Below are 13,502 nucleotides of genomic sequence, written 5' to 3' on the forward strand. Positions count from 1 at the left end.
TGGGTTCTCATACCAGCTCTGCCAATTGTGTGCTGGGTTATCTTAAGCAAGTCACTTAACTTCTCTGTTGCCTCATCCATAAAATGGGGATTCAATACCTGTTTTCCCTTTTACTTAGGCTTTGAGCACTATATAGAGTGGGAAGTGTGTTCAACCTGATTATCTTGTACCTACCCCAGCGCTTAGAACAGTGCTTAAAACATAGTAAGCGCTTAGCAAATATCATAAAAAAATATATGAAAACAGATTTAGTTGGCAATCTAAAAAATGACAACCAAGTGGAAACAGAACCTAGAGAAAAGGTACGATACAAAAAAATAAAAACCAGAGCACTCTAAAGTAACCTCATCTAGAAATAAAAAGGCCAGGAAGAAAAGTCTAGGCAACATACCTGAAGAACTATTTTCTTGTGTATTGCAAATTTGGCAATTATATGTGCAAGAAGTAAGTGACCACTGTATTTGCAGGCTGGATCCACACATGCCTTGGATAACAAGCACGGCCAGGCAAATGTCATCAAGCGGCGCAGTTTGCTATTCCGGTTCTTGTTGTTATCATGGATATGGTGTGGTGCGTGTTCAACAAGAAGCGTAGCAAATTGTAACAGGTAAATTCTGAGAGAGTCCAGCATGTCTGCCTGCTTCTCTGGGTCAAGTACCTAGCATGGAAGAAATCGAAAATATGGAATATGCTCTTTTGTTTCTTCTTGAACTTAAAAGAGAAGTTAAAGAATTTTAGGCTGAAGAACACACAGTGGTGATCAAATCACTGACCAAATAAGTGTCTTACCGGCTAAATACCGGACATGAACTAGTTGCTTTAGCAGGTGTCAGGAGAGCGTTTCTAGCCACCCTTTAGTTTCTGCCATAAATAGAAGAGATGGCTGATTCTGCTGGAAACTACGAGGTATCTGGACGTGAAGCTATCTGTTTGACTTAGCAAAGATAACAGCATTCACCAGAACTGAGCAAGTACGATAGTGTGGTTGCAGAAACAGGCAAAGCTCCTGAAGGCGCTAAAGAGTGGGGAAAACCAATCCCCAAATGCATTATTTAAAATTGGAATAAAATTGGCCTAACCTGGGTTAACAACCGCCATGTTTCAGTCTAGATTCTGAACTACTTAGAGTTCAAATGAGTTCACGGCCATGGGCTGTTGTAAACACACAAAGGCATTCAATCATTTCTCTCTGTGCATTTTTGGAGGGAGAGAGAATACCAGGACATAAAAGTCACAAAACACCAACATGCTACTATGCCAACAAGAAACAATCAACAGTACTGCAAGACAGTACTCACACACAGGCTACAAATGAACTTTCTTGGAGGACCTTACCTGGAAGAAAGTGACAAATAGAGACAACTTACACAGATCCCCTGATAACTCCAGGGTTTTCTATCTTACTGGAATAACCCATTAAGAGCCAGAGCAGAACTGCTAGTAAACGAGGAACAGCTTGAAGGCTGAAATGTCCTTAAAGTACCTTTCCCCTGCACGTTACAATCAACTATTTCCCCTACATGCAATGTATTTTAATGTTTATCTTCCCTGTAGACTGTAAGCTCCTTGGGGTCAGGGATCATGTTTTTTTAACTCTACAGTATAGGACTCCCCCAAGTCAGAAGATTAGCTTTACACATTCAGAACATGGGGAGGTTGCCCTGGTTCAAACTAAGGTCTAGTTTCCTGAGATGTTTTACCTGTCTTAACCTCAGAGTCTTGGCTTATTGATGTAGTCTGTCATCGTTTGCAGTCCCTTATTATGATCTCTGTCTGCCCTGACCCAGATTGAGCCCTGTGTAGGACAGGGACTGTGTCTGACCTGCTATGTTGTATCTAACCCAGCTATTAGTACAGTCCTCAACACACAGTACAGACGATACAATAACTCTAGTAATATTTTGGCTGCAAGTGATTGCAATAAAGTAAAAAAGAAACCCCAAACCTACACTAGTTAAAAATGTTCCCGATGCTTTGCTGATATTCCTAGTTACTTGGCCATGGTTCAAAGTGTTAACTGAGCAGAATTAGCTCATCCTGGCCCTCTATGCACTGAAGGTTACATTTAAAATTGTAAAATAATGACCCTAAAAGACCCTTCTAAATGAGCTTTAAAATAAAGTCTATTTCCCAAAATATGACTTCAATAATATAAGGATCCTACTTTTAAAGTTTTGCTGCTCTTATACCACTAATAGTTTTTCTCAATTAGGGTTAACTCTCATATTCCCAATCTGATCCCTCCCAATTCTCTTTTAAGGCTGCACTGAATCCTCTTGCTTTGAGAAGCATTGCTTAGCACCCACCTGCCCCAATCACCTGATTTTACCATGGCCCCCTGGTATCTGTAGGGTCAATCCTGATATTTGCCATTCAATCTCTCTCATTTCTCTATCAATGGTATATATTGAGTGCTTACTATGTGCAGAGCACTGTACTAAGTGCTTGAGAGAGCACAATACAACAGAACAGCACTGGATCCTCTTCCCCTAGAGCCTTCCCTCCCCCTCATTCCGACTCCCCTACCCTGCCTCCTGATTCTGCAGTGCCCACCTGGAATCTGTTGGACCTGAGAATGTCAAACTTCGAGAACCTCAACTTCAAGTCCCAAGTAAACCCCTAGTTAGGACGGCTGAAAACATGCCTCACTCCTCACCCTAAAAGACCCATAGTCCATTAAGAGTGAGTGGAGACATGCTGTGCTCAAGCATGATTACGATGCCCTGAGCACGGCTAACTCTAAAATAGAGATTCTCTCTGCCACCTCCCAGTGTTGCATCCATAAGTCATCGAAAGCCACAGTGGGCAGTTGCTAGGGTTTCAAACTGCTCTTTCCCCCCTACCTTTCAGGAAGAGAATAGGGCACAAAAATTATCTGATAAACTATGTGCAATATTAGGTATTCCTTTGCAGATTAGTTCAATGCTCTTCACAGACACACTGTGCTGGTCTTCACGGAAAGATTTTTACTTTGATAATCCAATATGCAGCTGGGTAATGGGCTATTTTGTTAGACCACCCATCCATAAATATTCTTCCAACTATAATAAAAACACTACTTTTGGAAAGCCTGTGACTGAATCAGGACTGGGTCCCCAGATACTGCCTATAATTAAGTCAGTCAATCATATTTATTGATTGCTTACTATGTGCAGAGCACTATACGAAACTACTGGGAGAGTCCAATATAACAATATAACAGACACATTCCCTGCCTAAAACAAGCTTAGAGTCTAGAGGGGTAGGCAGACATCAATATAAAAAAATAAAATTACAGATATATATGTAAGTGCTGTGGGGCTGGAAGGGGAGAAGGTATAAGGGGAGCAAGTCAGGGTGACGCAGCAGGGATTGGAAGAAGAGGAAAAGAGGGCTTAGTAAGGGAAGGCCTCATGGAGGAGATGTGCCTTCAATAAGACTTCAAGAAGGAAAGTAACTGTATCAAATACAAAGAAGGGCATTCCAGGCGAGAGGCAGGATGTGGGATGGAGGCTGGCCATGAGACAGACAAGATCGAGGTACAGTGTGAAGTTAACACTAGAGGAGCAAAGCGTGTGGGCTGGGTTGTAGTAGTAGAGTAGCGAGGTGAAATTAGGAAAGGGCAAGGTGATTGAGTGCTTAAAAGCCCATCAGTAAGAGGTTTCTATTTGATCAGTTTCTGCTGAGTTCTCCAGGATGCTGCTGCAAGCTCTTTGGGACCTCCTGAGAGCATATCCATGACCCCTGAGAGGACACAATTACAGCAGCGTGGCTCAGTGGAAAGAGCATAGGCTTTGGATTCAGAGTCATGGGTTCAAATCCCAGCTCTGCCACTTGTCAGCTGTGTGACTGTGGGCAAGTCACTTAACTTCTTTGTGCCTCAGTTACCTCATCTGTAAAATGGGGATTAAGACTGTGAGCCCCACGTGGGACAACCTGTTTGCCCTGTGTCTACCCCAGCGCTTAGAACAGTGCTCTGCACATAGTAAGCGCTTGACAAATACCAATATTATTAATTACAGCCAGGCACCACCTTGACCAATTTCAAACTGTGCAGCAAAACCAGTTGGGCACATTATATGAAGTCTCCCGAACCCCATAACCATATCTAGGCTCCACAATAACAAAGGCTTACTAGACACAGGCATTTTTAGAGTCCTTGTTTGTGCTCCATCATTTGTGACTAAAAGTACATTGTTATATTTTTACCTTGGTTATAAAAACACTGGTGATGCTTTCTGGATTATCTCCTTCTGGATTGGGAGGTCCCAAAAGTTGCTCTCCTTCTGTTTTTTCAAAACTATATAAGAAAGCAGGATTCAGGACATGCTGCAGAACCTAGAACAAAAAGAATTACAAAAAAAACCATGCCACTGGTTCCCCTTAAAATTGGTGCTGTAGCAATTGTTTTCTCCTTTTTAGAACAGCTCTGTTGCACCATAATATAGCAGTCTATCCGAAAGTGAGGCAAATGTTTCTTTTATCATTTTATATTCACATCTTTTGGAGTTAGGAAGAAAGTTAGAGAGGAGATGACTATTCTACCGAGTCCTTTCAAAAACAAGTTTTCAGGAGGTAAGAACTGAATTACTTCAGTTCCTAAGTCCAATTTACTGCTAAATCAGACTCTTACTTTCCTTAAGAATGGCATTTTCACCAAAATATTTAAACCCATTACTAAATGTCAACAAAAATGCTGAAAGCACGTACTGTCCAATTACTTCACTAGAAAAAAATGGGACCTAAATATCAGCTTGTTTCTGTTTCGTAATTTTTAGGACTCACCTTAGCCTTGAGCTCATCTCCAAAATTCGGGTCAGCGAAGTCTACGAAGCGGAAGAACAGAGCACGTTTTTGAGAAATGCTGTAATTTTTGGGAATTTCTTCCTCCATATACTCCTTTAAGAATGTCATGTTACAGAGGAAACGACCAGTAAAGGCTCGAAGCAGCTGAAAGAGCAACTCTATATCTCCATAATTTCTTCTGCAAGTAAAGAAAAACGATTTTTCAAGGGAAATATTCTACTGCAACTATTAAATCAGGTTATTTTTCTTGCATACATTGAAAAATTCAGTTAGAAGACTCCTCAGAATGATGAAATAATCTGAGCATGGTTGCTTGAGGAATTTGGGTTTTTTTGTTGTTTTCGCTTTTTTTTTTTTCAAAGTTTCTCCTCTCCTTTGAAAACAATAAAAGTCACCTCTCAGCGATTTTAACTCAAGGGCAGAGAAGCTAGAGGGATTATTCAAGCTTAACAAAACAGATGAGACAATTTTCTTAAGTGAATGTATACCAAACCACCCTACCTGCAGTAATTTAGCAAGCAGTATGCCAGCAGTTTAGGCTCCTTCCAGTTAGTTGCAGCCATATTTTCCTTTCGGTGTCTTTCTTGAAAAGTTTCACTCACCCACACACGCCTTAATTGACTCACTAAGGAGTGTTGATTTGCCAACCAGGATTCATCGTTCTTAACTATAATACTTATGATCTGTCAAATAGGCAACAGGAATAGGATTAAAAGAAGTGTTATTAAACCGCAGGCAAAACACATAGGTTCGCAAAGGACTGGAACTACAGAAAATACCTTGATGGCCTGAAATTGAAGATCAAGACGCATTGTGCTAGTGCTGGGAGAGCCAGGTCTTACTGCCGCTTGAGTACCACCGGGTAACAATAATGTGATGAATCGGTTCGGATTCGCCGCCAGGACATCCCGAAGAGGTTTGGCATCTTTGTGTTTTAAAAAACTCTGTAAAATAGCAAAGAAGGATTTTAGGTACCCTAACCTCACAGAGCACTGGACTAAATGATAACCAGGGGCCAAATGTGGTAGAAGCCTCACTATATACATGTTGCTCTAACACCATACTTAATAATGATGATAATGTTGGTATTTGTTAAGCGCTTACTATGTGCAGAGCACTGTTCTAAGCGCTGGGATAGATACAGGGTAATCAGGTTGTCCCACGTGAGGCTCATAGTCTTCATCCCAATTTTACATATGAGGAATTGGGGCACAGCGAAGTTAAGTGACTTGCCCAGAGTCACACAGCTGACAAGTGGCAGATACAGGATTTGAACCCATGACCTCTGATTTCCAAGCCTGGGCTCTTTCCACTAAGCTTCCCATATCTTCATAATCTTTTCCACTGTTGGGAATTTGATCATCATTATAATATTAATAACAACAATAATGTTGGCATTTGTTACGCACTTAAAATGTGCCAGGCACTCTTCTAAATGCTGGGGTAGATACAAGATAATCAGGTTGGACACAGTCCCACAGTCCCACGTAGAGCTCACAGTCTTAATCCTCATTTTACAATGAGGCACAGAGAAGTTAAATGACTTGCCCAAGGTCACACAGCAGACCATTGGCAGAGCTAGGATTAGAACTGATGAAAATAAAACACTGATCTCAGTGCTGCTCAGAATTTAGATTCTCACCCCAGCCCCACAGCACTTATGTAGACATCCTCAAACTCTATTTTCCTAACTCTAATTTATTTTACTGCCTACCTCCTCCTACGGACTATAGGCTCCTTGTAAGCAGGGATTGCATCTTCCAACTCTAGTACTTTCCCAGGCACTTCATACAGTGGTCTGCACACAGTAAGCACTCAATAAATACCACTGAAAGAACACCACAAGTCTTCTTCAACATTCAAAAAGTCAGAGAACTGTGGTAAATTTTGGGTTATTTGGGGACTAAATAATAAAGTCCTTTGAAAGTATTTTTTCAAGATTCAGGATATCTGTTACTGAAGAGAAACTTGATTTTTCCTTAAAAATTACCATAAACATTCGGCTCCACTGTGGATCATTCAGCGTAGCTTCCATCATGAAGAGCTCGACAGTTTGGGAAGGATGACGTGTTAAAAACTTGATCAATGGCTCTCTGAATGGGCTGCCAGCCTAGAAACATTTGGCGAGAACATAAGACAAATATTTTCCTTTGTAAAGATTCTCTATTCATAATTGGCTCTTCTACATATGCAAATGATACATAATAGACGTTCTGACCTGTTTTATCTTAGGAATTTTTTAGTAGTCACCTCTAAAACAGTGAAACAACATGCTAACACCGGTCATGAACTCAAATAAATGTGTGTTCAGAAAGAGTGTTCTGATATCAATAATTCTGAGTCGACCAGACTAAAGTAAACACATAAAATGAAGTCGAAACAACCAATAGATAAACACCACCAAAAAAAAAAAAAACAATCAAAATTTCACTGTTACCTCTATCAACATTGCTCGTTCAGTTTTCATTACAACTTCTAATAAAGGCTTAACCAGAGTCTGAGGAGCAGCTGGGATCAGATGAAACAGATTGATGATTGCTGAACAAATCTTCATTTCCTATTGATAAAAATCAGTTTAATTCACTTTTGCAAATTAAACATTCCTTCAGACCCTAGGACAGGCTATATTAGCAGAGCTAGCCAACAAAAGCAGGAGTTAACATAGGAAAAGCAACCACTTACCTGCTACAGGCAAATAACTAAGACCAAGAAAAAACGTTTTCACTTTGGCTTAAAATTTGAATTATTCTTTAAGGCCGGGTGAGTGGTGACTGCTTTGGGTTTTTTTGAGTTTTTATGGAAAGGGACTCCATACTGGCATACGGAAATAAGAATCTTGGGTTATATGGCTCAACATGCTAAACCCTTGACAAAATTTGGGTTTATGGGGTTTCAGGGTTCTAACCATCTTTCAAAGGCCATGATATGGAGACGAAAAAGGTAATCAAGAAAGAATTACTATAAGAATTCTTCTTGAAAGTCAGCTTTTAAAAACCAGCACTTCTCTTCCACAGGATTTTCAAGATGAACAAACATAATTGATTCTGAAGTAATGTGGCTTTAATTTTGGCGGGGGCGGGGAGTTCTTTTTTGCCTACATCTAGGAAAAGAGACTGATTTTCTATTCACCAGGTTTGGCCTCAAATATAAAAGCAGTCAGAGATAGGATAGAAAACCTATAAGCTAATATTAAAAAAAAAAATTCCTCCATTCCCAGTGAGTACAATACACTAACTGTGTTGGACTGGGTTAGGAAAGTGATTTTTACACAAGCATTCACCGTTATAAAATCCAATGAAATTGTTTAAATCCTTTCAAAAACAGTATTGAAATATTGAAACTCGGAGTATGGAAAACTAAAACACTTAGAATCCTACTTCAAACTTCCTAATACAAAACATGCTTCGCATCCTTAACAATTCACAGCAGTGTTACTATTACAACTCTGCCACAGACAAACATGACAGTTCACAGCACTGCACTCAAAGGCACAATGCACTCTGCCCAATACAAAACAACAATACAGCTAACAAGTCACAGCAAAAACCAAATACAACAACAAACAACCTCCTGATGCCTTCACTGATATTCTCACCTCTACCCCTTCCATGGCAGGCTGAACCAAAACAAAAATTACAGCATGAAAAAAAAATGCAACAAAAAAGTAAAAAAATAAAAAAAAAGTATTTTCTATTCTGCAGATTGCACGTCAAACTAACTTAATAGGTTTATGTTCTCACCTCAAACTGACAGAATGGAGACAAGGAACATCTCCCGCACTCTGAAATGCTCTCCTGAGGATGGGGAGGAAAATCATCTTTTTTTTTCTATTTACATTATTTACATATAATTTCCCATACACTTGTGCACAAAAGGTGTTAAAGGAAAACAACACAGCGGAAACACAATATTCAGTTAACACTTCAGACATGAGAACTGCCAAACAGAAACAAAAAAAACCCAACACACCACCCATGAAATGTCGAGCCAAGTAAACTTTCTAATATAGTTCTCCCTTCCCTACCAAAAAACAAGGATGCAATTCAGAACAAGAAAGTGCTAGATTAGGTTTACAGCAAACAGTTCCACCTGGAGGGTTGCTTAGCATTATACAGGGAAGAGTGAGTTTTATAATGAATGGACCTGAAGCTTTAAAAAATAATAATAATGATTGCAAAGGCTTCTCTCCCCTAAAGTTGAAAATAGGTCCCAGAAGCACATAGATTTAGGCTTGGCCTCTAGGCATTTAATCGGAGCACAAATATATTCTGAAAAAATGGGTTGGGAGGATGGGTCAAAGCTCAGAGTTATTAGACCCATACAGAGCCAAATACTGAAATAGTCACTGATTCTAGGTTTTGAATGTTTATGTCACTTTGTAAACTATATCCCATTCTGGGGGTGGGGGGGCGGGAGTTTAAGAAAAAAACAAAACTAACTACAACAAAAAACAGCACCCTGGTTTAATGCCCAAATACAATGATTTTACTAGAGGGCTAGTCTTTTATCAGGTATCTTCATATTTCTGTTCTCTGTATCTCTGACTGTTGGCTCCACATGGTACTGTTAGTCAATCTGATTATCTCATTTCTACCCAATTGTTTAACCTGGAAATTGGGAACAAAGTACTCAATAAAGACCACAGTACTATTCTGGTTAACTTAATCATTAGAGTGTGCTCTTTAGGTGTCCTTATAAATGGATCGAGGGCAAACTGCTCCCCATTTCATAGACTAGGAACTGCACAATTCTCTTAACAGAACACATGGCAGCTAGAACTTTGGAAAAGAAAAAAGGGAAAGAAGAGAAAGACCTTCAAAGGAGTGGATTTAATAATGCTCTTATAGTAAGGTATTCTCATATTGTTCTTGGCTCCTGCTGCATAGGCCTCTAACTGTCCACTGAGTGCAAAATATCCATCAGGCTTGCCATTCATGGGCACTTGAGGAAAGTACTCCTTCCTAATGCCTTAGTGTGAGACAGGGTGAATTCTGGACCTATACTTCTCACCACAGAATAAATTAGTTTAATGTCAAGTCCAATGAATTTCCTTGAGAGTTAAATCTTTTATCTGGTGCTTTTTTGATGCTTTTGGGATGATACAACTATTTCATTAAGATTTTATATGGCAACTCATTAATAAATCTTCAAATCTGGTGTGCTAGCAGAAAACACATATAAAGAAAGTGCACTGCAATGGCCCCAAGAGCCTGCCTCTATATTAGATCAATAGCAGCCATTTTCAAAGGTTCATGAATGGTGCCACTCCTTCCAAGTTAAAATCTGGTTTAATTTTTTTAGTGAGCTTTTATCAACACAAGAATCACATACACACACACACACACACACAATGGTCACAAAGGAGCACAAAGGCAAGAAAATTAATAGGTCTGGTTGAAACACAGCAATCAACACTTACACACAACACATCAGAAAGCTACTGTGGTTACAACTCTGGAATTCCATAGAATTCCCTATGCAAAAACTTGTAAGAAAAAAAAAAGCCAGTCACATTTCAACAGAAACCTATGGGAACCACAAACCCTGCCCTATGAACACAACCACTAACTAAATATGGAATGAGTGTATTTTTAAATATTAAAAACAGAAGCAGCAAGTAATTTTAGATTCAAAAATATCCAAAAGCATGTCAGAACTGGTGACCAACTTCAGATTTCCAAACCACGGCTGTTTTGATGAGAATAATAAAGAGTGTCATTGAACATTAAAATCTACTTGAACAATTCCTGAACAACTCTTCAAAAAATTTAAATTTTTAAAAGGCTCCTTTCTCACTCCGACCAATAATAGTGCTTCCTGATCCTTGACTTGGGGGTACCTATAAGTTTGTGGAAATCTTTACTGTATGTTCACTAAAAATAACATTTATTCAGGAACTACAAAAATAATAATAATGTTGGTATTTGTTAAGCGCTTACTATGTGCAGAGCACTGTTCTAAGTGCTGGGGTAGACACAGGGGAATCAGGTTGCCCCATGTGAGGCTCACAGTCTTAATTCCCATTTTACAGATGAGGTAACTGAGGCACAGAGAAGTTAAGTGACTTGCCCACAGTCACACAGCTGACGAGTGGCAGAGCCGAGATTCGAACCCATGACCTCTGACTCTAAAGCCCATGCTCCTTCCACTGAACCATGAAAAGACCCTGAAAAGAATACAAATTCCAGAAGAAATGGGTGATATACCACTATGAAAACTCCAGTTATGAAAATTATTTTGGAAAACATACTGGCTTTAAATTGAAATATAAAAAATTTTTACATTTCCCATTTCTCAGGCTAGTTTCTCTACAAGTTAGTCTAAATTTTAAGATAACCCATCTACCCATCTCATTAATGAGGAAGCCATATTCAACTGAGCAAAATAGCAAATCTTAAAGTTAAGCAATTTTAGTGACTTGTAAGAAATTTAGAGAATGCCCAGAAATCACTTCTACTAAAACATGGCTCAGTTTTACATTTTAAACGACTTAACACAAACTGCTAATATCATGCACATACTTAGCCCTTTGACAAATATTCTACTGGGAAACAGTCTGATGTAGTTTTATATCAAAAGTTATTTTGTTCTTCAATGCCTCCCCTCCCAAAATGAAAATAATTAACTTACGTTTCCATCGCTTCTCTGTCCTCCTTTGTGTGTCATAACAACCACCTCCATCCATTTACGCAGGTGTTGCTGTTGGAAAACCCATTAGTAGTTGCACATTAGTCAATATTATTTGCTTTCCTTCAGCAAACAAACAATGATATAAAAACACATGTAGATAAGCAGTAAAAACTTCATTATCCAAACTAATTGGGATGTAAACTAGTTTAGGTAATCTAAGCCATTCTCAATATAGTTCAGGGATCCAAAATGTTTGGGGTTATCTGAAATACTGCAGGTGGACATTAACAACATCATTCGATGCCTTTGTCTACCAAGATCAAAATTCATGTAAAACTTTGCTCAAACACAATTGTTCTTGATGCTACAAAGATAAAAGGGAATAGGATAATCTGGAAAACTAGAAAATATGGAAACCTATTTTACCCCTATGCTTCCTAGTCATGGAAAGATACACCACAAAGCTGATTTAATTTCCCTTTATTTAATGTAGTCCCTGAAAAATTGCATATTTGAAAAGTAATCAACTATAACTACTGTAAAAGAAAAAATAACTATTGAAGTATTAGGTTCCTAAGGAGAGAGGAAGTTGTTAAAAATATCCTCCAGCTAATAAGAAAAATACTAGAGACCTGATCTCATTTTGAAAGCACATCATACGCAAGGAAAATATATGTCAATGATATCGAGAACCAGCATGGCCCAGTGGAAACAGCACAGGCATGGGAGTTGGACGACTAGGGTTCTAATCCTGCCTCCTCCGCTTGTCTACTGTGTGACCTCGGGCAAGTCACTTCACTTCTCTTGGCCTCAGTTGCCTCATCTGTACAACGGGGATTACAGCTGTGAGCTCCATGTGGGACAGGAACTGGGTCCAATCTGATTATGTTGTATCTTCCAGAGCTTAGTACACTGTGTGGTTCATACTAGGCACTTAAAAGATCCCATTAAAATGCAAAGAGCTGTACTCTTATGAACAGAGGAAAACCAATAACACATTCTGATTCCCATCTTTCTGTCAAAGCAGCTACATAGGCAAACTAAATGAAAACGCAATACTACAAAAACTAATTTTACTCATTCTATCAGACAAGGAAGATCTGTTCCCAAAATTTACAGATGAGGTAGCTTAAATTTAGCAAACACAGCCCATTCTAGCCATTATACTATCCTGTAAACAGCAATAAACTCTACACGCTACAGCCCATCACTATTCAAAGATGAGTAGCTAAGCTAGAGGGAGACCCTGGCTCCATGTGAGGCACTTAAAGCCCACTGCACCTTTAGGAATCAATATCATCTGTGGTGTAAAGAGCTCCCAAAAAGAGTTACGGGCGCGTGTAGAGAACAGACATATTTAGACATAATCCACCTCAGCACAATCAGTGGTGGTGTAACTTGGAGACTATGTTCCGGGAAGAACTTCACATTTGGGAAAAATCATGAGATCATCCTTATGCCTGATGGATCGATGCCATGTGTGTGCCCCAACCACAGTGTGTGGCCCATAGCAAGCACTTAATAAATACCATATCTAATTATACCAAACCTACTTGAATTGACTTACGGCTGAGGTCTCTCTTTCTCTGAGATACACACTGCCAAAGAACTTGCCCTAATTTTTCACGGGGTGCTATCTAAACTGCTTAATAAAAACATACATTAGAACAGAAATAATAATAATTAATATTAATTATTAATTAATTATTATTAATAATGCAAAATAATAATAGCAACAGTAATAATAGTGGCATTTGTTAGTGCTTACTATGTGCCAGGCATTGTTCTAATCACTGGGGCAGATACGTGCTAATTAGGCTGGACACAATCTCTGTCCCACATGGTCTCACAGTCTTAATCTAGAGCTCACAATCTTAAATGGGGACTAAGACTGTAAGCGTCATATGGGATTAGCTTGTATCTACTCCAGAGCTTAGAACAATGCCTGGCATATATGGATATGTATGTAAGTGCTGTACGTGAAAAAATGGAGTGAAAATCAAGTGCTTAAAGGGCACAGAACCAAGGGCTGAGGTGATGCAGGAGGGATAAAATGTGAGATGAGGACTTAATCGGGTAAGGTCTCC

The 13,502-nt window shown here is 39.2% G+C and overlaps 1 protein-coding gene across 7 annotated transcripts in view; it reads right to left on the reverse strand.

The window, feature by feature from the left end:
- The window catches only part of LOC100080669 (transformation/transcription domain associated protein), a 161,312-nt gene that overhangs the window by 83,101 nt on the left and 64,709 nt on the right, over window positions 1-13,502 (reverse strand). For 4 of the 7 annotated variants that reach the window (XM_029058767.2, XM_029058766.2, XM_029058768.1 and 1 more), the window contains exons 31-40: window positions 11,416-11,484; window positions 8,526-8,579; window positions 8,381-8,401; window positions 7,223-7,342; window positions 6,776-6,895; window positions 5,565-5,729; window positions 5,287-5,468; window positions 4,765-4,963; window positions 4,189-4,317; window positions 392-658 (exon numbers count right to left, since the gene is read on the reverse strand). In XM_029058767.2, the coding sequence (XP_028914600.1) occupies window positions 392-658; window positions 4,189-4,317; window positions 4,765-4,963; window positions 5,287-5,468; window positions 5,565-5,729; window positions 6,776-6,895; window positions 7,223-7,342; window positions 8,381-8,401; window positions 8,526-8,579; window positions 11,416-11,484 (1,326 nt within the window). The remainder of the gene's footprint in view (window positions 1-391; window positions 659-4,188; window positions 4,318-4,764; window positions 4,964-5,286; window positions 5,469-5,564; window positions 5,730-6,775; window positions 6,896-7,222; window positions 7,343-8,380; window positions 8,402-8,525; window positions 8,580-11,415; window positions 11,485-13,502) is intronic. The other 3 variants (XM_029058772.1, XM_029058771.1, XM_029058770.1) reach the window with 2 other exon arrangements.

The sequence above is a fragment of the Ornithorhynchus anatinus genome, chromosome 2 (assembly GCF_004115215.2).
Source record: "Ornithorhynchus anatinus isolate Pmale09 chromosome 2, mOrnAna1.pri.v4, whole genome shotgun sequence".
Taxonomy (NCBI): Eukaryota; Metazoa; Chordata; class Mammalia; order Monotremata; family Ornithorhynchidae; genus Ornithorhynchus; species Ornithorhynchus anatinus.